General features: G+C 41.4%; 5 protein-coding genes across 10 annotated transcripts; 1 reads left to right on the top strand and 4 right to left on the bottom strand.

The window, feature by feature from the left end:
• Positions 1 to 1,915: 1,915 nt before the first annotated feature.
• Positions 1,916 to 2,884, bottom strand: LOC122757292. The gene has a single exon (XM_044009076.1). It carries the CDS (start codon positions 2,882 to 2,884, stop codon positions 1,916 to 1,918), a length of 969 nt encoding a protein of 322 aa, XP_043865011.1.
• Positions 2,885 to 3,414: 530 nt separating this feature from the next.
• On the bottom strand, positions 3,415 to 7,138 carry LOC122757291. Its single transcript, XM_044009075.1, has 3 exons — positions 6,581 to 7,138; positions 5,147 to 6,490; positions 3,415 to 3,504 (listed from the first exon to the last, which is right to left on the bottom strand). Exons 1-3 carry the CDS (start codon positions 7,136 to 7,138, stop codon positions 3,415 to 3,417), a joined length of 1,992 nt encoding a protein of 663 aa, XP_043865010.1.
• A 5,165-nt stretch (positions 7,139 to 12,303) lies between these two features.
• On the top strand, positions 12,304 to 15,571 carry LOC6576152 (hornerin). The gene is made up of 4 exons (XM_002002115.4): positions 12,304 to 12,552; positions 14,486 to 14,746; positions 14,816 to 14,953; positions 15,032 to 15,571. The coding sequence occupies exons 1-4, from the start codon at positions 12,483 to 12,485 to the stop codon at positions 15,505 to 15,507; spliced, it is 945 nt and encodes a 314-aa protein (XP_002002151.1). The 5' UTR covers positions 12,304 to 12,482; the 3' UTR covers positions 15,508 to 15,571.
• A 1,016-nt stretch (positions 15,572 to 16,587) lies between these two features.
• On the bottom strand, positions 16,588 to 19,141 carry LOC6576151 (hornerin). 2 transcript variants are annotated; one of them, XM_002002114.4, is made up of 5 exons: positions 19,007 to 19,141; positions 18,654 to 18,666; positions 18,562 to 18,588; positions 16,943 to 18,335; positions 16,588 to 16,878 (listed from the first exon to the last, which is right to left on the bottom strand). In XM_002002114.4, the coding sequence occupies exons 1-5, from the start codon at positions 19,053 to 19,055 to the stop codon at positions 16,726 to 16,728; spliced, it is 1,635 nt and encodes a 544-aa protein (XP_002002150.2). In that variant the 5' UTR covers positions 19,056 to 19,141; the 3' UTR covers positions 16,588 to 16,725. The 2 variants fall into 2 exon arrangements, with proteins under 2 accessions (XP_002002150.2, XP_015020504.2); XM_015165018.3 differs by lacking the exon at positions 18,562 to 18,588 and having other exon boundaries at positions 19,007 to 19,140.
• Positions 19,142 to 22,738: 3,597 nt separating this feature from the next.
• Positions 22,739 to 27,191, bottom strand: LOC6576150 (5'-3' exoribonuclease 2 homolog). Of its 5 annotated transcripts, none has more exons than XM_015165014.3 (6): positions 27,106 to 27,191; positions 25,538 to 25,667; positions 23,904 to 24,111; positions 23,718 to 23,789; positions 23,428 to 23,602; positions 22,739 to 23,363 (listed from the first exon to the last, which is right to left on the bottom strand). In XM_015165014.3, exons 2-6 carry the CDS (start codon positions 25,605 to 25,607, stop codon positions 23,190 to 23,192), a joined length of 699 nt encoding a protein of 232 aa, XP_015020500.1. In that variant the 5' UTR covers positions 25,608 to 25,667; positions 27,106 to 27,191; the 3' UTR covers positions 22,739 to 23,189. The 5 variants fall into 5 exon arrangements, with proteins under 5 accessions (XP_015020500.1, XP_015020502.1, XP_043864898.1 ...); XM_015165016.3 differs by having other exon boundaries at positions 27,091 to 27,189; XM_044008963.1 differs by having other exon boundaries at positions 25,538 to 25,654; positions 27,091 to 27,108.
• Positions 27,192 to 27,207: the final 16 nt, after the last annotated feature.

Genomic DNA, 27,207 nt, shown 5'->3' with positions numbered 1-27,207 from the left:
TGCAAATGGGTTTCCCTTTGCCATGGTCCATAGTCTGGCATATTTTTGTGGGTTTGCGACATGTTTTGCCATTGCTTTGCTCGCAATCTGAATCCACGTTCATCCAGTCACGACCCGGCATAAAGAGTCTGGATTCGAGGCTGCGCAGATGCTCACATTTCGCGAACTGCCTCGAATCACGTGCGCTGAACGGAAGCAAATCGAAATTATCACCAATTTGCAGTCATCGAAATCCAATTAGGAGGCGTGTGTGTGTAGCCCCGGATACTGGCCAGGACAATGCTCGCAAATGCTGCTGAGGCTGCCTGTTCCGTCCATGTTTATGCCATATGCTGGCCGCAGTACAAAACTGCAGCAAAGTGCAGCTGGACAATAATCGGATTAGGTTGGCTCTCGCCAGCCTCGCCAAAAACATAATTTGCGAGAAATGTCACACGGCACAAACAGAGCACACGGCGACTTATTCGCAATTTGTGAAATGGAAACGAAGCGAAAGTCGAGTGGAATACAGCGGAGAGTGTGAGGGGAATGCCTTCGAGTGGTTGGCGGGGGTGAGGGGATAGGGGGGATGAGGTCGGGGCGGTTTGTAACAACGCACTAAATCATGCATGTCAAGTCGAGTAGTTGTCGTCTCTATCAAACCCATCATAATCGCCAACGCGTACGCATCATTATCGGGATCGAACCCGAGCCTGAGCCCGGGGTCTAGCTCTGCCTCTGGCTGCTTGTCCAGCATCCGTTTAGCTGTGGGGGTGGCTCTCGTTCTCTCTCTCTCTCTCTCTCTCTCTCCACCTCGGTCTCCCGGGTGTCACAGTTGTTGTTTAGTTCCGGCATGCGACAGATGCAGCAGACGTGCAGACGGCCAGCCCGCCGGAGTCTGTGATGAAACCGCAAGCGGCTCTCGAAGAACGTACGCTCCCCCATATTATCCAAAGCCCAAACCGACCCGACACGACCCGTCATTGTCCCCGGAGCTGTCACTGCTCATTGTCAGCTAAGTGCCGGGCAATGGGCGGAGTTGATTCACTGGAATGAGCCAGCGATGTTTTTTCAGACGCTCAACAAGCCGTGGCTGCAGCAGCAGCACCAGCGACTGAGCCCATTTTCATTTTTAAGGGCCCCAAACCAAATTTGTTGCTCCTGCAAGCAACCTGTTCGCCACGATGAGAAGGTGGCAAGGAAAAAGCAACCATACATGCACAGTGGAATAGGATGAGAGAAATGTAGAAAGGGAAATGCATTCAGATTTACTATTATTATATTATATTATATTATATTATTATTCAGATTATTATTATAATTATTAATATTGAATTAAGAAATATAATTTAAATAAAAGCAGGCTGCTAATGTTAGAAAATATAATATGCAGAACTGTGAGGTGGACAACATGGATGATCAGATATGAAATTGATAAGATTGAATAATGTTTAGCTTGCATTATTTAAAAATCTTTCTAAATAATATAAATAAAATAAAAAATTAATAAATTTGAGCGAAAATTGAAAAATATGTCAAGATATATGTTGAGCTATCGAGATTTTTCGAATAGCTTTAAATTATTAAACGATTGAATTTACTTAGTGATTAGTTTATTAGCGATTATTAGAGTTTACAGAGTTTATGTGATAGACGCGAGCAAGCGACTAGTCTGTCGTGCTGTCCGCTACTATGTTTGTAATAGTCAATCTAACACTGCATCTGCTCTAAACAAGAGTTAATTGCATACTAACTACAATGTACGCGAGCCGGCGGATTAAGCTGAGCCGGTGCGTGGGTGAAAGAGACAACGCAAAAGGGAGAGCGTGATCTCCGTTACAAATTCTCTTACATGATAACATACTCTATGAACTGCCGCTCTTAATTACAATGAAGCGATGATTGCTGAGCCCAACATCCTCCCCCCGTTGAAGACTTAGTCTTCAACAGAATCCTTAAGGGGCAGCAAGCACAGCTTATTTGTAGCTCTTCTTATCTCGCCAGCTTCAGTTTTTAGTAGGGCTACCCGTGCAACGCCATCACTTCCAGGGATAAGTTCGATTATTCTGGCTAGTGGCCACTTAAGTGAAGGTAGATTCTCATCCTTCACAAGAACTATGTTGCCAACAGCCAAGCCAGGTTTGGAAGTTCTCCATTTCGCTCGCTGTTGTAACAAGTTGAGATATTCGTCCCGCCAACGAGTCCAGAACACCTGCTGGAGATAGCTTACGCGCTGCCAAGCATCCAAACGATTAAAATTGAGCCCTGTCAGGTTTGGCTCACTGAAGGACGAAGGAGGGCCACCGTTGATGAAATGCGCAGGAGTCAACACGTCTATGTCTGATGGGTGCTCTGAAATCGAAACTAAAGGGCGTGAATTAACGACAGCAGCGATGTTGCAAACCAGTGTGCGAAGCTCATCGTAAGTTAGGACGGAGGACCCAACACATCGGTAAAAATGATGCTTCGCTGTCTTCACTGCAGCCTCCCACAAGCCACCAAAGTGAGGTGATCGTGGAGGGATGAAATGCCATTCGATTGAGTCTGCCAAACAGAAATCCTTCACAGCCTTCTGGTGGGTGTCTGACAGAAATAGACGCTTCAACTCCTGAAGCTGATTGCGGGCACCAAGAAAGTTTGTGGCGTTATCCGACCAGATTTGACTTGGCCTTCCTCTGGTGCATATGAAACGTTGAAGTGCATGCAAAAATGCCGCGGTAGTTAAATCCTTGACTAACTCCAACCAAATAGCCTTCGTAGCAAAACAAATAAACACACAAACGTAGCATTTCACAGGCGCCTTGTTTCGTGACTCAGGCTTGTAAAAGAAGGGTCCGCAAAAGTCGACTCCAGTCACTCCAAAGACCCGATAGCCGTCGACTCGATCCTTGGGTAGATCTGCCATTATGTGTTCAACGAGTCGGGGCCTTGCACGAAAGCAAATTACGCATCTCTGAATTACACTGGCTACAGTTTTTCTACCTCCAATTGGCCAATATTGGGAACGAACCAACGCTAGCACTGCTCGGGGACCAGCGTGCAAGTTTCGCTGATGGAAATGCATTATGATGGCTCTAGTTACTGGATGAACTTTGGGCAAAATAATTGGATGGCGACTATCGAAATTTAAAGTTGAGTTTTTGAGACGACCATCGACACGTAGCAGCCCAATCTCATCAAGGAACGGTGACAGCGAGGCTAGACTGCTGGATGACGGAACCCTTCCTTTATTTCGAAGAGCATTTATGTCGTCTGAGAGATGTGTTCGTTGAATCATTCTTAACAGTATATGAGTGCCGTTCCGGATGTCTGCTAGGGTTATTCCTGGACCATGACTTTTTTTAATAAACTTTGATACGTATGCAAACGTACGCTGCAAGCGGCCGAAAGAATTCACAAACTTGCAGTCCATAGAGACATCATGGACTGCGTCCTTTACAAGAAGCACAGTTCTTCGACGCTCAATTGAAGTTCTTTCTGGAAGTGCTGAGACTGGCCACTGAGATCTGGGCTTACAGAGGAAACCTGGACCGTTGAACCAATGTAATGAGGCATTTAAATCCGAGGGCAATGCACCCCGAGATAATATATCCGCGGGATTCAGTGTTGTAGGTATATAGTGCCATTCCATTGCTGATGTGAGATCTTGTATCGTGGCGATGCGATTTGAAACAAAAACGTTAAATCGTCCGGGCTCGTCATTGATCCAAGAAAGCGCAACAGTAGAGTCAGACCAACAATGAAACTCGCCTGCGAAAATGCCTAAGCGAGCCACTTCATTCATTAGACGCGCAAGCAACTCTGCCCCGCATAGTTCCAGCTTGGGAACCGTGAGCGTTTTTAGAGGCGCAACTCGAGACTTAGAGCAAAGCAACCTGCTGATGGTATGCTGACCTCTGGATACAATATAAATGCAAGCTCCGTATGCCTCGATGCTGGCATCGCAGAATCCATGGACCTCAACCTTCGATCCTGGTATTAATGATAGCCTGGGAAATGCACTACTAAGACCATTGCCAAAGTTGCTGCAAATGTCTAGCCATGCAGTGTGACATGCAGACGGGAGACTCTCATCCCAATCAAGTTTATGCCTCCAGAGTTGTTGCAAGAAGATTTTAGCTTTCGTTATTACTGGGCCGACCAGGCCGAGGGGATCATAAAACCTAGCAATAGACGAGAGAACAGAGCGCCTGGAGGGCTTAGAGGCTGAATTCAGGGCTAGATATGAGAAAAGAAGTTGATCAGATGCCGGATCCCATGCAAGGCCAAGTGTCTTTGTAATGTCGCTGCCATCATTGAACCTAATGAGCGATTCCTTGTCGCAGTCTGTTACGCCGTCCAGCACCATGGGATGGCTTGAACACCACTTCCTCAATTTAAACTTCCCACATGCCAAGATTCCAGCTGTCTCTTGCATAACAAGTCTTGCTTCTTCGACTGAATTTCCTCCACTAATCAAATCATCAACATAGAAATCGCGAAGCAGTACGTCGGACCCGACTGGGAATGCGTTCCTTTCATCTACGGCAAGCTGATGCATGGCGCGCACAGACAAAAATGACGCTGGTTTTGTTCCATATGTTACCGTATCAAGCCTGAAAACTTCCAACTCATCATCTGGCGAATTCCTCCATAAAATGCATTGTAGATAGCTGTCCGGCTCAGGTACTTTCACGCAACGATACATTTTGCAAATATCGCCGGTGAGTGCAACTGGATAAGATCGGAAGCGCAATAATATGTCGACTAATTTTGGCTGAATGACGGGACCTGACATTAGAATGTCATTCAACGAATGCCCAGTTGTTGTAGATGCAGATCCATCAAAGACGACGCGAAGCTTGGTAGTTGTGCTATCATCCTTCAGAACGCAGTGATGAGGAAGAAAATATCTGCATAGATGGAATGAATTTAGAGGAACGCGTGACATGTGACCAAGTTCAAGATACTCTTTCAGAAATGCTGAGTATTGAGACTTTATATGCGGCAAACGACTCAATTTCTTCTCCAAATTGAGAAACCGATGTCGCGCTTGCTCATAAGAATCTCCAAGAAGCTCGCAACTAAGCTTAACAGGCAGGCGTACTGTATATTGGCCACTAGCCAATCGATTGTAATGCCTCGCAAAATGCGCTTCGCAGTCTGAGTCTTCCTTGCTGAACCTTACAATGGAATCGCTGCAGCGCTCAACTTCCCAAAAGCGACGAACGAGACTGTCCAACTTGATATCAGCACAGGAGTCTGTAATCGGATCCAAAGGCGTCTTTGAAGCTATTAGCACGGAGTTGTGGTTGCGAGCCTCGCCACCTGATACAACCCAACCAAGACGAGTCTTCTGTAACAATGGAAGTCCAGGCATCAACTTGATTTGTCCCACACAGAGCAAATCATAAAACAGGCTAGCTCCGATAAGCAGATCTACTCGTTGCGGCCTATGGAAAGCTGGATCTGCCAGCACTATATTTTGCGGTATGCTCCAATTGCTCGTATTCACATTAGAACTAGGCTGCCTGCCAGTTATATTTGTAGCTACCATAGCCGTTATGCTAGTTGTATATTCAGATGCATGAGCTTGAAGAGTGAGGCAAATGCTGCTGCCATCCATGGCAACATTGGAGTTGCCTACGCCGCATACAGATGCCACCGATTTTGTTCTCTTAAGTTGCAGGAGATTCGCAAATCTGGCTGTAATGAGATGTAGTTGAGAGCCTGAATCTAAAAGCGCACGACAAGGAACAAGCTCGCCAAACCGATTCCTTGCCAGAACCACTGCGGTAGCCAGGAGCACAACATCGCTGTGCTGATCCTTGGATAAGAGAGTAGTGGCTGGTGCTGAGGGCTGAGGGATGGTCTGTACTCTTGATGTTGAAGATTGTTGATGGGGCGGAATTGCTGCCTGCGATGTGCTGGAGTGGCCGAGATGAAGAAGCGTATGATGCTTGACTCCACAGACCCGACAACTGCGCGAGCCACATTGTCGCGACTGATGACCTCCCTTGAGACAATTCAAACATAAGCCAGCCTTTCGGACCTCATTCAGGCGAAGACTAGGAGACAAGTTTGCGAATCTTGGGCATTTGTAGATTGTGTGCTCAAGATCATTACAAAAATTGCAACTGTGAGTACTGTGGCCGGTTACGAGAAATGCTGATCTACTGGTAGCAACCTTACTGCAAGAATTCATCGGCTTACTTGACGAATAGTTTGTAAGAGCAAATTTCATCGATTCCAAAGTACGGCAACGAAGCTCAAGAAATGAGGAGACTTCTTCATATCTGGGTATCTGAAGAGCCGTCTCTGAGTTGTCCAATTTCTCTTCCCATTTAGCTTGTGAGGCCTCATCAAGCTTCTGTAGCAGTATCTGAGCAATCATGGCACTGGCTATCTGCTCTGTTGTGCCCAGACTACTGAGCGCACGCATATGGACATTGAAGCTGTCAGATAGCTCACGCAGCTTGGTTATGGATCCGTTTTCTACTCTTTTGAGACCTAAGATCTTTACGATGTGGGCCTGGAAGATTAAACGGCGGTTATCATATCTCTGCTTTAATAAATTTATGGCAATTGTATAATTATCATTAGAAATTTCCAAAGAGCGAACCGTATCCAACGCTGCGCCATCGAGGCAGGACCGGAGGTGCTGAAGTCTTTCCATATTGCTGATTTCTGGCCGACTTTCAATGATTGTAGAAAACATTGAGTAGAAATCAGCCCAATTAGCATATCCACCGCTGAACGTAGGTAACTTTAATGGCGGCAACGCAGGTGCAGCCTGCAATCTGGGAGCGGATGCGCGAGGAGGGTCACTTGGACGACTAAACGTGGAACTATGATGCACTTGAGCAGTACGACTTTGCACTTCGGACATTATTGTTGACTGCATGACCATTATTAAATCATCAAAGTCAGTGCGCAAATTGCTGGACATCTCAGTAAAGTCGAGCTCCTCTAGACTTTCATGGGCCTTGCTAAAGGAGTGGCTTAGCTTGTCGATATGCTCCAGTAGAACATTTAGAGTGCTGTCACTGTGATCGGCAAGAGCATCTGAATCGACCTTGGATTGTAGCTTTTTTACGCGTTCAAACACCGACTGTACCTTGAGCTTATAAAACCGCACGCGATCTTCGGGAGCAACTGCACTAGCATCTAAATTCGCCATGACGAGTACAGCAAGAGCAACACGATAGAGCTCAAAGTCGTTGGTGCGAGCGCGATTGCAAGAGTAAGTAAATGTATATATAGCGCAGACACAAACTTGGAATAAGTCGTATTTGTCGAGCAGAGTACTTGCAACTTTAATAAACTGGCAAAGAATTATATTATGGTACTCAAATAATATACACGTATGAATTGTTGCACACCGGTACGATTATTATGGACGCGCTCGTATCGCAGCCGTGGCGAAAAAGTGCAATGTTAACGAAGAATAACGGCAAGCATGTAATTACACTGTGCTTATGTAAACTTAATCACTTATAGATTGAAGCTATAGAACACGCAGTCACTAACCATAGACATAGTTCAGAAATTAGTTGATTCTTTATTAGATTGTCATTGCAGAAGTTTTCGCATGTGTACTACTTTTACGGGCGCCAGTGTATTGCAGACCGAACGAAAGAGTGTCTGGCGAATTGGCAAAGTAACGGCACGCAACTAATCGCTATATACACTGCTTATGTTCACGGGTGTATGTATGTATGTGATGCTGTCAATATATATATGCAAATATGTAAAGAAACGAAAAGAGAATCACGTCGGGGTCACCAAATGTTGAGCTATCGAGATTTTTCGAATAGCTTTAAATTATTAAACGATTGAATTTACTTAGTGATTAGTTTATTAGCGATTATTAGAGTTTACAGAGTTTATGTGATAGACGCGAGCAAGCGACTAGTCTGTCGTGCTGTCCGCTACTATGTTTGTAATAGTCAATCTAACACTGCATCTGCTCTAAACAAGAGTTAATTGCATACTAACTACAATGTACGCGAGCCGGCGGATTAAGCTGAGCCGGTGCGTGGGTGAAAGAGACAACGCAAAAGGGAGAGCGTGATCTCCGTTACAAATTCTCTTACATGATAACATACTCTATGAACTGCCGCTCTTAATTACAATGAAGCGATGATTGCTGAGCCCAACAATATAATTTAAGCTATACAAGAAATAATTAAATTTATAAAAAGTTCAATATACAGAGAGTCGAATGAAAGGGCAGTATTAGACACACTCAATCATTGACTTACATCCTATAGTTTTCTTCTATCTAAAACTATTCAGTGAACTATTATAATACATACTAAATAAACTATTAAATAAAACTAGATAATTACGGGCTCAGAATATAAAATGTATAAATAATCAAACAGAGTGAAAGATATAGAATCAAATTAATATTTCTATTTTCTATACATATGCATATAATAATAAATTAATATTATATTCAAATCATCAATTGTAAATATAATAAATATGTATATTATATACAATATATATTTTAAAAATAAGAAATAAACTCAGTATTTGTAAATTACAAAGCAAAACCAAATAAAAAGTTTTATAGCGATATTATTATTGGTTGTTCTAGGACTTTTAGAATACATATATTTTAAAACACTTTTCAAAACTAGTCCCTATCTTCTACATATACATATATGGCAATTCGCAAACATTTTTCAATCGTACGGTGACCACTGTGCTGGGCAACGCCACCCGCTAGGCGGCAACCGCAGCGACTGCGGCGATGGCGTCTGCGTTGTGCACTCAAAACGGGAAACGATAAGACGGCAGACGATGCGACACAGCGAGAGGAGGATGAAACAGAAGCCGGCTTCTGCTGCATTGCACACGAACGGAAGAGTGGGGAGGGGGGAGTGTAAGGATAACGAGAGCGAGGGTGAGGGCGAGGGTGAGAGGCTAATGGTGAGGGTGGGTGTGCGGACAGGGCTGACAACAATAAAAGCAAATTCAATGCGTTTTGTGATAATTTCGCACTATACAAGAAACGATAAACGAGAGTGAGAGAGAGAGAGGGATAAAGCAAAAGAGAGAGGGAAAAAGTGAAGCGAAAAACGATAAAGAGAAGAGCTAAAGCCGTAAACGAGCAAATAATAAAAATTTTATATAGCAAAGCGGCATAACAAGAAAGTAAAATATTATAATAATGCGACACCCAGCACACACACACACACACACACATATACACACAGATCTAAATGTATGTATAGTGGTATATGAAAAACACGAGTGTGAATAGTCAATGAGTGTTTGAGAGCTGGGGTCGAATGCGGCACACTGTGGGTGACTGGATGCGCCGAGGGTGGTTGTTGGTGGTGGTGGAAATCAAACGGTAACAATGCAATCAAAATTTACGTTTCCTTTACCTTGGTGCAAATTTAGTTATTGTGCCAAATCGGAGTCGGGCGTTCGGGCCACTCGAGGGAATTGTTGGGCCATAATTTAATTCAGCTGGCCCATTATTTCATTAGTTGTCCGCCCGCCACTCTCTCTCTCTCTCTCTCATTCCTTTGGAAAATTGTGCAATTTATTTTCGGTATTGTGCTAGGCGCAAGTATTGTAAAATGGCTCTGGCAGCTAGACGCATAAATTTGTGTATTTCGATTTTGATTTTGCCATTTTAATTGTTTGTAAACTGGCCTCACGCACTGCCAGTTGCTCCTTTGTCTGTCTGGCCATACTCTATCTGCCCATCTGAAAAACTGTCCGTCCGGCAGTCCGGCAGTCTGGCAGTCCGTCAGCCTGTCTGTCTACATTGTCTTTGTTGGCCAAACATGTCGTATCTTTGTATCTGTAGATGAACAGGCTTTCAACAATCAATGTGTCTGTGCGTGTATGTGTGTGTGTGTGTGCTTATGTGTGTGCTTAGTGTTTGTGTAATTAACATTTATGACCAAAAACTTGATTATATTCCACTGCCAGCTTCCGATAAAAACAAAACATTTTCATAACAAACTTTAGTCGAAAGAACATTTTGTGCTTGCGGCAAACTTTATTGAATTCTTAAATGAGTTTAAGGCAAATATTTAAGAATTTCGGGAAAAATGTAAACTCGAAAAACACATTCGAATTCAAAATTACCCTTTTATTTATATATCATTTTTTCTATTCTAGTTAGTCTAGATTCTAGATAATTCCATAAAAATATTAATATTTTACAGGTTTTTATATTATATTAGAAATTGTTTAAGAAATTTTGATTAATTTTCATATTATTTTCTAGCTACAATATATAAATAATGAAAACATAAGGACAATTAATTCAGGTATAATAGATATATAAGATAATATTATTATAGTTAATATAATTGAAATTTTAAAGAAATTTCGTCTAGATCGAAAAAGGGAATTCAGTAAAAGGATTTTATATTAAGTTAAATATAAATTAATTAATTAATTTAAAGATTAAAAATATATAATAATGAAGCTCGTAAATAGCTTATTTGTTTTTGCTTTTAATTAATAATATTATGATATATACATACATAGTATATTTAATCTGTACTTTTAAATTTTTTTTCTCGACCTAAAAGTATGCAACAAAAAGATGTCAAGATGAACAAATTCCAATGACTCAACGAAGAACGAGTGAGGTATTGCGTGTTATGCAAGTGCAGAGAACTGAAGATAAACTTGAGTGGAAGATGACGCACTTGAACTTCGAAGCTACACACGAGTGACTTCAATCCATGCAGCAAGTGCAACATAAATGCATAGAGACAATGAAAATTAAGTTGGGAAACTTTATGGAAATGCAGCCCATGTCAGAAGGACAGCTAGACAGACTGAAAGACTGACAGACTGACAGACTTACAGACTGACAGTGTGAAAGACTTGGTATGCGAGTCACTGAAATTCCGGGCAGCAAAAGTATATTAAAAATGTTGACAACGAAATCCATCTGTTTAATGGGTCTGCACACAGTGCAGGAACAGCTACAGCCACAGCCAAGACAAGGCCCAGTCAACACACACCACTACCCACCCATACACCCATACACACACGTGCCGGATTGTGGGTGTTTGTGGTGGGTATTGGGTGTGCGCTTCTAATCCGCAAGATTACAAAAGTGTGCGGCAAAGTTGGAGCTGCAGCCAGAGGGCAACACAATAGCCTCATACCCAGTGGGAAGGCCCAGCCCAGGGCCAAACTATTACACTTGATAAATTCGAGATTAAAGTGCATTTGCAGTTGAGCCGAGGGCAGGACCGGCTCCGGTCTGGGTGCCTGGCCTGGGTCATCAAATTTATGGCCATACATTTGGCCAGAGTTTCTTTTGTATGGGCCCGCGCTTAGTGGGGTACTTGGCCGAGCCGTGGGCCCCTTTTAATTATCACACGTAATGACAGCACCAAATGCAATTGCTAATTAATTGCCCAGGAGCCCGGCCAAGAGCCAAACAGTCCTGGCCATCGAATTGCAGAATTTATGCTCGGCCCATACATTTGCCCAACTTGACATTATTATTCCAACATGTGTGCAAGTTTAGACAAATGGGGCTGGAAGCTCATCTACAATAGTTCCTTAATGCTGATGGTCTGATGGGCTGATGGGGTCGAGGCGAGGGTGGCCAACGGATCAGTTAAGCTTCCCAGTTCGCGTAATCGCAGCGCAATAAAGCCGAAGCCTCAACTTGAACTTGAATGTGATTTGGCTGTTACTTTGATGGTCCGGCGGCTAATGAAGATAATCGTTTGTGCTGTCAAAATTGCCACAAAATATAATTGTGGTAGCTGCTCGAAACGCCGACTCATGATTAACGATGAGAGCGATTCGGCGCTGTGGCTAAGACCAAATATAAAACTCAGTTTCTGATAGAACAAACAACAAAACAAAACAAAATACATCTCCAGCAGACACAATGGGATCTTTAAGATACATACTCGTTCGTACGACAGCGGAAACTTCAGTAAAAACAATAACAAAAGATGCCAGCCAAGCGATTACGGGCAATTTAATGAAGTGGCATGGCGACGGCGGGAAGAGTGGGATGGTGAGGTGGAGGGGGAAGGTAACGTCTTTATACGCATTTATACGTTCATAACCTACAACTACCCACCCCCCCTCCTCCCTGCACAGCTCCATCCTCCTTCAGTCAACTGCAAGTGCAGTCCGGTAACAAGCTCAGCGACTCACTTGGGAGCCCGGTCAAGATGTTATCTAAAAAAGCTCCAACGTCAGCCTCTAGAACAGAAACTGAAACTGAAACAGACTCTGAAACAACTGAACAGTTGGCTAGTTAATTTTTTAATGAATCTCGGCAGATATTTGAAATCGGTTTGCTGTCGGTCTCTCGACTTGCGTTTGCTATATTTTTTTAGTCGTTTGTCGGCGGGTTTTAAGTGCGCACATAAGACGCGCTTCAGTCTATCTGAAAAGCATTCAACAAGTTCCTCTGAAAACTCCCCCAAGTCAAGTCGTCAAGTCGCGAGTGCCCAAAGTGCAAAAAGCAGCCAAAATATCCCAACTTGTTCAGTTGTTTGTATGAAATGCTCCCGAGATCCGTGGCCTATTTGGCAGTGCTCTGCTGCTTTCTGTTGACTCATCGTTGCGCCCAAGGTTGTTCAGCAAATTGAGATTCGACTCGTAATTGTCGATTTAGTAATTAGTCACTTGTCATTATTTTGAACATGATTTCAATCTCAGCACGCCCACCCCAGCGCGGACTTGGGCTTTTCCAGTTCTTTGGGAATTTTCGTTGATCTAATGCCAGAAATATATTAACAAAACATTTCTACCAAAATTTACCCAATGAGGTGAAAGAACTTATCATGAATTATACTAGCAAATGCCATTGAGATGAGTTAAAGATTCGACGAAAATGTTTCAGTTATTGGCATCTACTTGATTATGTTTATTCAGAATATAGTTTTCCAAGTATATTTCTATCTTGAATTAAAATGTAATATTGTTTTGCAAAGACATTTTTATAAAAGATTACCTCAAATTAATTATAATTAATATTTCATTATTAATGAAATATTCATTGAAATGATTTAAAGATTATTAGAAAACATTTTAGTTATTGGTATTATACGAAATTCATTGTTTTTAATTCAAAATATAGTCTTTCGATCAAATTCATTGAGTTAAATAATAATTTAATGTAGATATTTTTTTTCTATATCGAATTCTTTGGAAATTCCTTACCGTTGAGTCTTGATAACTCGTTCCCCGTTAAATCGAGAATCGCAATAAATCAAACAAATTATATTCCCTTGAAAGAAATTCGTTTTCAATAATTCTCGATAGTTTGAATTTCTGTGTAAATCGAAAAATATAAAAATCGAAACAAAAAATCCCTATGCTATTTCGAATTATTGGGACTCTACTGTATTAAACTTCTTAGTCAGCATGGTTAATATTAATCTTTTTATATTAATATTTTTGTTCAGGAGTTTATATGAATTTTTCACGATTAATATTTAATTCATTCAGATAATTAAAAGATTGTTAGAAAATATTTCAGTGACATGATAATATAATTGAATTAGCAATGAATTTGGTTTATTCAGAATGTATGTAGTTTTCCAAATAAGGGCTAATTTTAGTAAAATATTCCGTAGAAATTTGTTATTTATTTTCCTAAACTTGTCTTAATTAAATAAAGCTTGTCATAAAATTTATATATGCCATATAAAGTATATGTACATAAAAATCTTTATATATTTACATTACTCAATTTGGTTAATGACTCAAAGTACTTAAATGTTTTTTATTTATTCGCTATCTCACTCATTATTTTGATACCTCTTCTAGAGCTTTCATAAGACGTTGCTTCGTAAAGTATGCTATTTTATACATATAGATCTTAATGGTTTTTGTACTGCCAGGACAGTTATATATAGTAAACTATTTTATATTTCACATATTTCCAGAAAGATCGTGGTAACTCTAACTGAAACGAAATTCATGGAGGCATAACAATCTGAATGACATAACAGTCAAGTTAACGTTAACAATGTGTTTACGGCTTTGCATTTAAGCCACCCAAAAATATTAAATCCCATTTCATATGTTAGCAAGAAATTTTAATATTCTTAGCTCAATATGTTACAAATATCATATATAAATTATCTAAGCCGGTACAATCTCAATCCATCTTTGATAGCGACCCAGTTATAATCTACTTAGTTAGCTGAGCAAACATTGCATACTGAAATGCAATTAAAAGTGCTCAAAGTGCGCCTTGTCCACTCGAGAGGCAGTGAACTGTGTATGATTACGAGAGTTAGTGAACGAGAAAGAGAGGGAGAGCGAGAGAAATATCCATAAATAATACAGCGTAAGCTAATTGCTCCACTTACAAATTCTCCCGCCGCGGGCAGCTTGAGATGCGCTCCAATTCCGTTGATGCTCCTTTTTGGGTGTGGATAGGACTCGAGCGTGGGGGATTGGAAGTCGATGTGTTTGCATAACTTAAATGAAATTTCTCTGCTAAATCTAATTTCTATGCTAAACCGAAAACAAACAACGTTTGCTCCGTAACCAGGTCAGTCGACTAAAGTGTCATCCAAGCTGGATTTCGATGACATGGAAAGCGGCGGCAACAGCAACAACCAGACTGGTGTGCCAGTTATAATCGGACAGGGACAGGGCCAGGGCCAGGGGCAGGGACAGGGACAACAGGGTAGCAATAGTGGCTATGATCCGAGCTCCGGACGTAGCGGCGGAGGCAACAGTGGCAATCGGCCAAAAATACACGGCGTGCGTGTCACAGTCGACACGGGCGATGGACAGCAGCAAACGAAAGGTAATTAAATTGGCTCAAAGCAAAGGGCAAATCAAATGAGACTTACACCAAAACGGACTACCCAAATAGAATCCAAGGAGAGCGTCGAAATAACGGACTTGGGTAAACACCAGAAACGTGTGGGCATTCACACAGACATCACGTTCGAGATTACGGCCGAGGGTGACGCAAATGAGACGAGCTCTGCCCAGCAGCCGGGGGAGAAGGGTAAGTGGGCGCTTACATCACTTTCACCTTCGTCTTTCGCTGCAAGCGGATTCTCACTCACTCACTTTCCCTTGCCAGAGGATGCCAGCGTGCCCATTTACAAGGGTCGTTCGAGCAGTCGCGACTCCAAGCACAAGTCCAGGAATCCCAGTGATCCCAAGGCTCAATGGAATCCCAACTACTCCAGTGAGCATCGCGGCTACGAGGGCAGCAACCGCGGCGGCTCCAGATCCAGCTCGGGCGGCTACTATCCCCAGTATTATCCGCAGCATGTCTACACGACCGGCGATGACAGCAGCGGCGGCATTTACCGCAACGGTGAGACCTGGACGCACTACGTCCCAGTCTGGACTACGGAGCGTTCGCCCCGTGAGCAGAGTCAGCTGCAGCGACAGCCCAGCTGGAAGCCCTGCTACTGCATGTCGTCCTATGGCAACGATTATCGCAGTCGTCGCGATAGCAAGATCAGCAGGAAAGGGGATTTCCCCAGCAGGGGAGTGGTCAAAACTCGCCCAGTGCACATCGATGGCAAGCTGGAGAGGCCCTTCTCCTGAAAGGTTCACTTCGAACATATTCACAATGCTCGAGAAGTTGTTAAATAAAGGAAACACATTTTAATCAATGTTTTTTAATATTAGTATACCTTAGGTTATATACGTATAACCTGCCTATAATAGTTATGTATAGAATATATATACAATACATAAACAAACAAGTAAGAAAACTCTAGTCGAGACTGCTCGGCTACGAGATCCCCTAAACCCTTCGAGCAATGGACATACGATCTTCAATCGACGCGTTCATACATACGGACAGACGGACAGACGGACGGACAGACAGACGGACAGGGCCAAATCGACTCAGCCCTGATCAAGAATATATATACTTTATGCGGTCTGCCACGCCTCCTTCTGCCTTTTACATACATTTCAACAAAACCATTATAGCCTGATTTCCCATTGAAAATGGGTTCAGGTTATAAAAAATGTAGACAATATAAAATGTTAAGTCTTTGTCCTAATTACTTGGCATTTCCCGCAGCGACCCCATACGCCATTGCTATTACGACTACATAATACTCATTAACAGTCAAAACTTAATTCTTGGAAATAATTCAAGAACCCTTCTGCAATATCTACCCCTAATATTAGAATATCAAAGGTAGTATATATTTCGAATTCCAAATCTCTAGTACTTTTAATAGTAACAATTCTTGTATACCAAATTTATGTAGTATTTCCCGATTTTTCAACTTTGTATTATTAAATATTCTTCCATCGAATATATCTGGATTATGCCCCCAGCATCTCATTTTTTAGTCATCCAGATGAAATTCGTTTGGATCTCAAATAATTTCTGCAAATTTCTTATAGGCCCCATTCAGAGCAAATGTTTCCTGTCTTGAATTCATAATATCTAATTGAAGAATGAATTTCCGAAATAATTCCTTTAGTGTTGTCGCCAGAAGTGCTCAACGACAAGATACCCTCTGCCTGTTTCGCACTTGAATACACAAAAAAAATGTATTCGAGAATAAATTATTGAAATTGCCATTGTCAGAAGGGAAGGAGTACGAGATACCCCCTGCTGATAATGTGTCGCATAATTCAAATGCAAATAAAAATCTCTCATGGTAATATTTTAAAATTTTGTTCGTTTTATTTTTAACAATTTTGTTGAACCGTCTACAACGCGGAGCTAAGAATTTTGATACTACTGTTCATGGTGTGGCAGAGAGATAGAGAGATGAGGCGAGGGAGGCGAGTTACACCTTACGAGTGCACACTGTAGGTGCTCACTTTGCCATTGTCGTCGACGGAGGCGGTGGCTGCATTGTAGCCGAACTGCTTGCCATTCACATTGTAGTTCTCGCTCTCGCCGGTGGCCAGATCCTTGTAGTTCTTCACGTGTCCATTGGAATCAAACTGTGGAATCAAAGAGCAAAGAGTGAGGTTTGCATATGGATGCAGGTGACTGATTTGCGATTACCTCGGATTGAGATGACCACTTGGACTGCTTCTCCCACTGCTTGGTCTGGAAGCCGCTGTTGCCACCGACGCCAGCACCGAAGTTTCCAGAGCCGGCCAATTGCTGGCCGCTAGTCAGGCCGGAGGACAGACCCAAGCCAAAGTTGTTTTGGGCATTCAGCTGGCTGTTGCTGGTGGAGCCGCCCAGGAGGGAGCCGCCCAGCAATGAGCCATGGCTGCCGCCCAGCAGGGAACCGCTCAAAAGCGAGCCGCTGGCGCCGGCATTCAGAGCGCTGGCCGAGTTCAGGGAGCTGGCCGCATTTAAAGAGCTGGCAGAGTTCAGGGAGCTCGCCGAGTTGAAGCCGAAGTTGGAATTGAAGCCGTTGGAGCCGCCGTACTGCACCTGATTGGCGTTGGCCAGGCCGGCACCGCTGCTGATCGAGCTGCCGCTGGCTGCCTGCTGCTTGGCCGTCTGGTGGGCCTGGTTGATGAGCTGCTGCAGCTGGGAGCTGCCGGCGCCGAAGCTGGAGCCGGAGGTCTGGCCGGCGGACAAGAGCGACTGGGCGCCGAAGTTGCTGCCGAAGCCGAGGTTCTGGTTGACCTTAAAGGCGGAGTTGGTGCCGAAGCTGGAGCCGGTCTTCGAGCCGTAGGTGAAGCTAGCCGAGGGCTGCTGGACGATCTGTGGCGCCGAGGCGGTGGTCGTCACCTTGCGCTGGTAGTAGTGCTCGGAGGTGCCAGCGGGCTGGGCGACCTGGATGTACTGGACTGCGGGCTTCTGCTCCACCACGCGCTCCACGTGCTGCACGTACTTCTGGGAGCCGCCGGGCACCGTGTAGACCACCTGCTGCGGTGCGCTGGACACGACGCGCTCGTGGTGCAGGTACTCCACATTTCCGCCACTGGCGACAGGCGCTGAAATGGCCAAAGGTGCCTGCAGATTGCCGGAGAGCAGCGACTCGGAGTTGGTAGCTCCGACACCGCCGAAGTTGACCTCAGTGCCGGCATTGTTGGCATCCGCGAACTCCACGTTGCTGCCGACACTGTGAGCGGTGGCCGCGTTGAAGTTGGCACTGTGGCTCGTCTGAAAGGCGGAGTTCGAGGAGAAGGCGCTGTTCGAGCCGAACGAAGCCGCGTTCTGTGCACCAAAAGCGGCCGCATTGTTGGCACCAAAGCCAACACCGCCTCCTAAGCTGGCGCCTAGGCTGCCGCTGCCGCTGCCGCTGCCGCTGCCGGCACCGCTGCTGCTGCTCTCCGCACCCTCGACGGCACCCACCGAGTCGTAGGAGCTCTCCAGGCTGCCCAACGAGGCACCGCCTACCGCCAGGTCCGCACTGCTTCCTACTCCCAAGCTGCCACTCGAGCCGTAGGCCTTCCTGCGCGCCGCTTCGATTGCCTGCTGATGGGCGGTGTAGTGGCTGTGGGTGTAAATCTAATTAGATTGCAGTTCCGTCTAATTGGATGAAGATTATGCAACAACTCTGAGCACGCATAATATTCAATTTTGTTCAGCTTCAAAATAGATTAGTGTGCTTTTCCTACATTTCTTGAATTTTGAGTGGGTTAGTACCATGTTGCCAATTGAAAGTTTCAATTTTAGCCGAGCATAAAATGAGATCTTCAATTACGCCGCACGGCACTTACCGACTGTGGAAATCGTCCCGTTTGCTTCTAGACATTCGTTACCAAAAGAAAAGTTATTCCAAAGGACAGTCTCTCAAGTGGGATCAACTTACCTGTTCTCAAAATCTATAAGAGAATTAGAAGAAAGAAAAGGCATTATTCTCATTGCATTTCCATGAAATTGATTGTAATTCTAATTGGGAAACTGGAATCTCTTATCTCGACACATGCCTGCAACGAGACGTTGCACAATTCCGTGTTGTATAAAAAGTTCATACAGAAATAATGCGTAATCGTGTGATACGTCAGCCGAAACACAGACGAAGAAAGAGAGAGGGAGAGAGAGAGAGAGAGAGTGGGAGAATATTCCCGCATGATATGATGTAAGGATCTCTTTTGCTTTCTGATTTATTCTTTCACTTTTAATTGCACTGTATGGGAGGGGGGGGCTAAAGGAGCTCTTTACCTGCACAGACCACGCCCAGGCACAGAGCCAGCACCAATATAGATCTCATATTGAGTTTGTTTTTTGTACTTTGGAAATTGTTTCACACTGCGTTAAACCGTGCGAGACCCGCGCCTGAATTTCTACTAATGAACAGCGGCGATGGGAACGCGCTTTAAAAACCAAACAAGTCGCCCAGACACCCATTGATAACGCCGAGCTCTATTCGGACTTAAGGCAGATCGCTTCTTGACCTAGAGAGCTTGCCATTGGGCAGCGCAGATAATGTGTGCGCTATATATGGATTCTACAAATTATAATCGGAATTGGTGCAGAAATTTTTAATATTATTTATTTAAATCAGTGATGAAAGTAATTGCGACACAAACACACACACACATACACACACATCCACAGACAGCTGATAGGAATTGTTTTCGTGTCGAAACCTTGAAATCTATATAGAGAGTTGCCATGTACAGTTGTGTTCTAATACATGCACAGACTTCTATACCTATATAGACTGTCTCTATATTCAAGTACAGGCCATTGATTAAACCACTTTGTCATTAGAGCATTGACCATGTGTGTATTTACTTACTATTACTAATGCTCTCTATGCAAGGTGAAGGAATCTATAATCATCGAAACTGATGCGTATTCGAGCTGTACTTGTATATTTGTATCCTCTGTTATTTGTATTCATTGAGAATGGATATATGTATATAAGAATTTTCAGATTTGTGTACATCAATCGATAATAGAGTGGAACTAACTAAACTTCAACATGATTTATATTTTATTCAGTTTTGATAGCATGTAGTAAAAAAATTGATGTGATTTCTAATAGTGAAAAATGTTGATTCGTTTTTTTGCATATGTATATATTTTGTGAGTAAGCAAAAATAGTATCGTTCCAATACTAGAGTTATTCTATTCAAAGAACATTGAAAATAGTGAACGCCATTATAAGCATATTCACCCAATTCAGTGGGGAAATTCTTAAGACTCTACATAGTTTAGGGTGAGAGGTGTGCGTATACGTATTCGGGAGGAAATAAAAAATGAAGGGCCACTTTTGCAATGACATTGCTTTCCTTGGCATGGTCAAACGCGCAAGTGGAAAGAAGTTTTAGTCAGGTCAACATTGTGAAAACATAGCTACGCAATAAAATGAATATTGATATGCTTACTCAATTTTAAGCGTCAGGTCAAACATACATAGTGTAAAACTATATAGATATGGCTTGCCGCGGGTAAAGAACTGCTGCCATGACTTCCAGTTACTAAAACTATATTTAAATATCAATCAAATCAAAGCAAAAATCATCAGCTTTTTTTTTTTTAGCTCAACAAAAGTTGGCAACACTGCTATTCTTTATATATAATATTTATAATGAATATTTATTTAATTTTTATGATAATAATATATTATGTTTATTTATTAACAAGTTAGAGATAATATAAAATTAAACCTAGCCTAGGATACGCACTGGCAGCTGGGGCCTTCGGCTTGCTTTTATATGCCTTAAGCTTTGTCTAGGAGGCTATATAAGTTAAAACTGTCTTATGAGGCTGGAGTCTCTAATCAGACATTCATAGTGCGAGAGCGCTTAACTTAAACAAATCATCGCATTCTCGCGAAATGATCGAATGTTGAATTTCGCCGAAATTGAGATTTTAATGCAGATCGGCTACTGGATAAAAATAAGAACTGATTTCGCTTTAATTTCGGGAAAAAAAATCAATTTCAATTTAAATGTGTTAAACGTATATGTATTAACATTTTGTGTGCGCGCGAAACTATCGTATGTCCATACGAAGCAGATAAGAAGCTGCGAAAGCTCGAATTAGTGTTACGTTGAGTTTTAGTGCATCAAGTCGCAAGCATAATTGCGAAATTATTATGTAATTTCTTTAAAAGAAGTTTTTAGATTATATCATAGTAAATATGTAAATCAAAATTGTGAAACAATCGCAGATTGCTTAGATGAAACCGATGAAGAAGATGAAAAATATAGATATTTGTCGCATACAATACTTTTTATCACATACATATGTATACTTTAATCTCATACTGAAAGGAAAAAAAATGATTTATATGAATTTTTGGCTTAAGTTTAAGTTTAAAAGCAACTAAAAAAATTTTAAAAATTTTACTTTTTTTACAAATAAACAAGGATTTTTTCATGTGCTATGTTGAACTTACATTGCCTTGCACCAAAAACATGACGCGCGAAATGATCGTATTTTTAAATAAATTGCTGTTGTAAAAAAAAAAATTACTATAGAATAAGAACTTATGAAAAAATATCTGCAAAAAGGCAATTATATTTTGAGAAAATTAAAAAAAGCTTCTCCTGTAAAATAACAGTTTTCGACATACGATCATTTCGCGGGAATGTGACGATATGTATGTATATACTGTGAAAAGGTATCCATAGAAGAAGGCGTGATCTATCTAAATATCAATGTGTATCAGATGTGAGATTCTTATGCAGATAATTTATATACATTCAAGATCCGACAGTGCCCGTTCATCGAATCTGATTGACATTGTTATTTAGAACTGATTTGATTCTTTTTGTCTAGTTTTTGTCTATGCCCCAAAAAATTCAATAATGATTCAACAATTAACACCAAGGTTTGGAACTGTGAGTGAAATTAGCATAGCCGCTGTCTATAGGCTATTTATAGATATAAATATATTCCAGCATACATATATAGTATATATGTAATGAAATAAATAAACTGTTTCAAGCAGCTAAGATACGCTGAGAACACTCCTATCTGTATTGGGTCTACATGGATCTTTGACTGTATGCATATCATATATTTCTATGGGGCAGTGGAATATGCAAATCAGACTCTCAAGTATATTTTAATCCGTCATCCATCCATTTATTCATCGAGATGATATTTTTGGGTAATTTGTTTACAAAATGTCTAATCTAAACTGTAAACACTTTCTGATGATTTAAAAAATTATTAAACAATTTCGTTTAGTTCGCGTCGCTTGCAGCCAGTGAAGGTTTTTTGTGATGGGAATCACCTGAGTGGGATTTCATTCCGCTTGAGAAACTTTTGCGCATTCGTTTTGAATCGAATTCTCAATGGCACTTCCCGGAATCAGTTTTCGGTTGATTTGTAAATAAAAAATAAAAAATAATGTAAGTTGTTTACAAACAAAAGCTTCAGCTTTATTGCTTCCGCTAAATGCTAATCAGAACAGTTCTAAGCGATTGCCACGCTACAGTCTACTCTAAACGCCAATTGGAATTTTGAAAGATTCTGGTTTCAATTTCTATCAACTCGAATATTCACTTCGACTAGTGCAGCCAGAAAGGGGCACCTATATATAAATATACCTATATATAGTACTTGTATATGATCTAAACGATTTGACTTGATGCCATAAATTACGTTCATAATGAGACAAATTCATAACCTACACACAGACAATTTCCTGTGGGGCCTGATAAACTTTGCTCAGGTTATTATCAGCCCGAGTTTTACCACTTATATGCATAGAGCATACAATATCAAGGTCATGAGCTTTTGGCGAGCAGAAATAAAATAAATTCAATTTATAAATAAAAACAAAATGAGATAGAAATTTGCATATGATTGCCTATGCAAACGGATGGGAATTATCAGTAGAAAGCTAAAAGAAACAGAAACAGAAACTTTCTAACAAACCTGTTACAGTGAGGCAGCCCTAAATGGAAAGCCCGACAGATCAAATATTATAAATAAAAACGAAGTTAATTTATTTATAGAAAGGCAAAAGGAATATGAAATTGTTGAATAAGCAAAATTGACACAGTAAAGCTTAACTAAGAGAGAAGCCGAAGTAAATTGAATTGGAGTGTTGCCTCTGCCTAAACAAATGAAACAGTTGACTGCTGTATATTTAGTACAGTGAAAACCCCTTAACATATACCTATGTATGACATACATATATGTAATTTATGCTTATTTGGGTTTTTGGTTTCAATACAGATTAATACAGATTTCCCCCTTAATGAATATACATATATATTTGGAGTATACATATAATATATATTTATATATATATAATTTGTAGTTATGTATTTGTGTCTCAAAACATATAAATAGAGAGTGATTAGCTTTCGTTAGGTTTATATCATATATATGTTATGCTAAACACCAGGAGCTGAGTTAAGTCGCGTTTGGGTCCACCCTAAGAGTGCACCGAGTACGACGTCACCTTGCCGTTATCGTTGACGGTGGTCTGTGCACCACGGCGACTGGTACCATCGCCGTTGCTGCTGCTGTACGAGGAGACAGAGACGCCCTTGTAGCCACCACCGCCGCTGCTGGAGCCGCCGAAACGGTTCACGATATTGGGCGATGCCTGTAAATGCAAAGGAATGGCTTGAATTATGCTCTTCTAGTCAACTCTCAATCCGTTCGCTTACCGGATTAGCCGGACTGATGTAGGCCGTTTGCTTGTGTCCATTGGCGCCGATGGTGCCAGAGGCCAGGGCATAGCTGGGCGCATAGCGGTGCGAGTTGGAGCCGCCTCGGTAGCTATTCTGGCGCACCAGGTTGTCGTGGTAGGCCTGCTGGGCGGCGATCTGCTGCTGGATGCGACTGTCAAGCACAAAGCACATGGATTTCAGTTAGCTACTGCGTCACCCACGATCTCAGCGTGCGGATTAGTGGTTAGTAGGGGGAGAAGTTAGTACTAGGAAAGCAGTGTAATTACGTGTCATCATCGCTTATGGTCGCATCCGCAGATGCGTACGCATCGCCAGACGTGGCCAGTCCCGTTATAGCTCTACAAGAATAGATTACAAGCGCTGTTAGCATCCCCATCCACCAATACCCACTTAGACTACCCCAGCAGAAACCCCCTTCACAATAAAGAAATTTGCCTAGACCAAATGCTCACTGTTGGGTTGCATAGTTCTGGGCCAGAATCTGGCTGGTCAGCTGCTGGTGGAACAGGTAGGGATCCGTGATGCCAACGTTGGGCGCGTAGCCGTAGTCATCGTAGTCATTGTAGGTGCCCGTGTAGCCACCTGCTCCGCCCCCGCTGCTGGCGTAGCCACCTGCATATCCACCGGCGTAGCCTCGCCGACGGCGCGACACCTTGCGCGCTGCAATAGAAAATCCAATTGGGATTAGTGAACGATTTAGACTACCAATTAATGAACACCTAATGAATCCCTGCTAGCTGATGGGAGTGCTGCAGGGCACATTAAGTACCTATATCTCTAATACCAATGGATCATTAAGTCAATCGACATTTCGTTAGCTTCACATTACAGGAGTAATTAGTAGATGATGAATTGCTTGTGCTGCTGTTGCTTAATCAAATGAGCTTAGAGGATCCGGCTCAAAGTCAACGTCTTTTATTTTTCTCGTCCAATGCCCAAAATTAATTATTGTTATTAGTTAATTATATTTTTAAATAATTAATATATTCAACAAAAATTTTTATGACACTTATAATCAAATAGAATAAAAAGTTTTGAATGTAATTTTAATAGAATATGAAAATTACATTAATTAAGAAAATATTTTTTTACAATAATTTCATGGCATTTTAAAATTATTACTATTTCTATTTTCATAATTAATTAAGCAAGCGACAGCCGTCTATAGATTCCTGGTCAAATGAGATGTGCGAAAACGAAATGGCTAAAGAGTAAACATAAAATAGAAAGTTGTCTTTATATTTGACGCTCTAATAGAATCGAACACTTCATATCAAAATGGAACGATTAGTTTTACGATGAAGACATATGCAGAAAAGGAGATATATTAAAAAATTAATTAAAATACTCATCTACCCACCACTCAACACATCAAAGATATATTTTATATAAATAATAATATTTTTTTGTTTAATTAATTTTTTATTTCTTTATTTTATTTTATTTATTTATTTATTTTTTTTTTTTTTAAAATCACCATATGTATTTTCATCTCATTTATTATTGTAAATATTTTATTATAGTATTCATCGGTGATAATTTTCTTTTCGGATTATTATTTATTTGTTACTATTATTATTACTAATAGTTTATTAATTATTTATTAATAATATATTATTATATTTGTCTTCCTCTTGAACTTTTCACTGTGATTATTATTACTTATTCACCATTATTATTATCTTTATTTTAAGTTTCCTTATTATTATTATTTATTTACTTTTAATATATTATTCGATTTGCTTCAATTTTCATCACTATTATTTATTTCCTATTTGCAACTAACATTGCTCTTTCTTCATATTACATAGTATTATATTTGTCTATATTTCTGTTTAATATTGAAATGACCGTAATCACGGACACTATAAATTGAATGTGCTGGCATCATCACGATTTTATATACTCGACTACGTCGAATTTAATCTCCTAATGAATTACATCATTTGCTACATAAATCGATGCGAAACTAATATACCCTTCAGCACACTTCACACTTCTCCGATGGGTGAGCGGAGCAGACAATAAATGAGAATTACGCATCTTTCTTATATCTGTTATATACGCTAGTGCTCACTGTACTTACCCGATGATGCAGCATCTCCCTCGGTATATAATGCGCTCATGACGATACAAATTAGCAAAAGTTTCCACATATTATATCTGAATTTTGCTTTGCATATAAAAATTCGTCTGATTTTAGCTAGAAATAAGAACTAAATAAATAAAATTATCAACAAATGTTATAGATTTTGGAATAGAAACTGGTCTCGGCTGAGCTGTAGCGGTCCGTTTTGCTGCTGTGGCTGTTGCTCTTGACTTTGATGATTTGTTTTTTGTTTTGTTTTCATCTGCCGTTGATGAGTCTCACTTATATAATTCATAATATTCTCGATCTATGCAAATTGAAAATAATCCTCTATTGCCATTGTTTGGCTGAATTCTCACTTGTTAGCTTTGAGCTTGTCCAACTGGAGTCTAACTTGAGAAAACTGCTTCTAGTCGACTGTCGTATACTCTACCCCTAAACCGGAGATGTTTGCCGAGCCCAACACGAGCCTGAACGTAACCGTCAATTAAATTTGATAAAAGTTTGTTTAATTGCAATTACACGACTTTTCAATTATTGAGTTATTAATTATAGCGAACCAGAGACAGAGAGCGAGCGCGAGAGAGAGAGCGAGAGCGAGAGCGAGAGAGAGAGGGCTAATCGAGAGGGCGGCACATGTGAGAATATCACTAAATACAAAGCGGAAATTCCCAAAATGTAAATTAATGGATTTCTGTATGATATTTGGCGTATATTTTTGTTTGTACCAGAGATTTCTAAACCGGTTTCACTAATTGGTTGCTTTTTTTGGTCTTTTTTTTTTGTCAATTAATAAAAAAACATTTGTTGTTGTTCTTTAAAACGTTTAGCAATTTGGTGCGCATTTTGTACATCACTTCCATTCAACGCTCGACGCTTCTTGATTTGCGATTCCGCTCGCACTCGTTGAGCGCTTATGAGAGCTCTCGGAATATTTTATTGTTGCACTTCACTGTAGCACTTTGGCAGAGCTCTTGTTTATGGTTCATTGCGGGGCTTTTTGCTGACTAGATCACCATATTTAGATGGTTTCTGTCTGAATACCGGAATATTAAATGGCCGAGCTTTCTTCACAAAGACAGCACACAACAAAAACCAGTCAGCGGATTAACAAATGATTTCGAAATTCGCACAGCCTAAGCTAAATGGATATCTTTGTGTGTCTGGGCTTTGTTCGATTTGGCCTCAGTCAAGGCGCGTTCTAAGTTGAATGTCTTTAGTGTTGAAGCATGTTCTTGTTTTTTCCTTATCGACCTAAGATGCCCTTTCTCACAGCCAGCACAGCTCACTTACTCACACACTGGCCAAAAAATCAAATCGAACTGCGCCGCCGATTCGCAAAGCCAACAAAGTTATGAAAACAAACGAAGCGTCTATATTTAACACATCTCTCATACACCCTCTCTCTCACCCTCTCTCTCACTCTGCCTTCTCTTGTTCTCAGTCTCTCGTTTCAGTCACTGGATCGTAATTGATATGCTGTGTCAGAGCCGAACTATCTCTCACAGATCCCACTCGGAGCTCCCTCTCACTGTTGCCCTCTCACTCACTCTTTGATCGCGTACCTCCGCTCGTGTTTACTGTGTGGCAAGCTGGCCACGTCTGAGCTGGAGCAGGTGAGCGCAGGTCCTCTTATAAACGGGGCTCGCACCGAGCCGATCGAGCAA

The sequence above is a fragment of the Drosophila mojavensis genome, unplaced genomic scaffold, assembly GCF_018153725.1.
Source record: "Drosophila mojavensis isolate 15081-1352.22 unplaced genomic scaffold, ASM1815372v1 contig_36, whole genome shotgun sequence".
NCBI lineage: Eukaryota > Metazoa > Arthropoda > Insecta > Diptera > Drosophilidae > Drosophila > Drosophila mojavensis.
This window is presented reverse-complemented; position numbering and strand designations above follow the sequence as displayed.

What these genes read in the sequence shown, in the direction of transcription:
- LOC122757292 (XM_044009076.1), bottom strand. Translation starts at nt 2,884, where the DNA reads ATGGCAGATCTACCCAAGGATCGAGTCGACGGCTATCGGGTCTTTGGA.
- LOC122757291 (XM_044009075.1), bottom strand. Translation starts at nt 7,138, where the DNA reads ATGGCGAATTTAGATGCTAGTGCAGTTGCTCCCGAAGATCGCGTGCGG. An exon ending in ATGGCGCAGCGTTGGATACG is followed by an intron (nt 6,491 to 6,580) that starts GTTCGCTCTTTG and finishes TTAATCTTCCAG; the next exon opens with GCCCACATCGTAAAGATCTT. An exon ending in AGCGCTGCAGCGATTCCATT is followed by an intron (nt 3,505 to 5,146) that starts GTAAGGTTCAGC and finishes TCAACGGTCCAG; the next exon opens with GTTTCCTCTGTAAGCCCAGA.
- LOC6576152 (XM_002002115.4), top strand. Translation starts at nt 12,483, where the DNA reads ATGCTCCCGAGATCCGTGGCCTATTTGGCAGTGCTCTGCTGCTTTCTG. An exon ending in GACTCATCGTTGCGCCCAAG is followed by an intron (nt 12,553 to 14,485) that starts GTTGTTCAGCAA and finishes CTCCGTAACCAG; the next exon opens with GTCAGTCGACTAAAGTGTCA. An exon ending in CCAGCAGCCGGGGGAGAAGG is followed by an intron (nt 14,954 to 15,031) that starts GTAAGTGGGCGC and finishes TTCCCTTGCCAG; the next exon opens with AGGATGCCAGCGTGCCCATT.
- LOC6576151 (XM_002002114.4), bottom strand. Translation starts at nt 19,055, where the DNA reads ATGAGATCTATATTGGTGCTGGCTCTGTGCCTGGGCGTGGTCTGTGCA. An exon ending in CGGGACGATTTCCACAGTCG is followed by an intron (nt 18,336 to 18,561) that starts GTAAGTGCCGTG and finishes TTACACCCACAG; the next exon opens with CCACTACACCGCCCATCAGC. An exon ending in AGTGGTCATCTCAATCCGAG is followed by an intron (nt 16,879 to 16,942) that starts GTAATCGCAAAT and finishes TTGATTCCACAG; the next exon opens with TTTGATTCCAATGGACACGT.
- LOC6576150 (XM_015165014.3), bottom strand. Translation starts at nt 25,607, where the DNA reads ATGTGGAAACTTTTGCTAATTTGTATCGTCATGAGCGCATTATATACC. An exon ending in CAGAACTATGCAACCCAACA is followed by an intron (nt 23,790 to 23,903) that starts GTGAGCATTTGG and finishes CTATTCTTGTAG; the next exon opens with AGCTATAACGGGACTGGCCA. An exon ending in ACCATAAGCGATGATGACAC is followed by an intron (nt 23,603 to 23,717) that starts GTAATTACACTG and finishes TGTGCTTGACAG; the next exon opens with TCGCATCCAGCAGCAGATCG.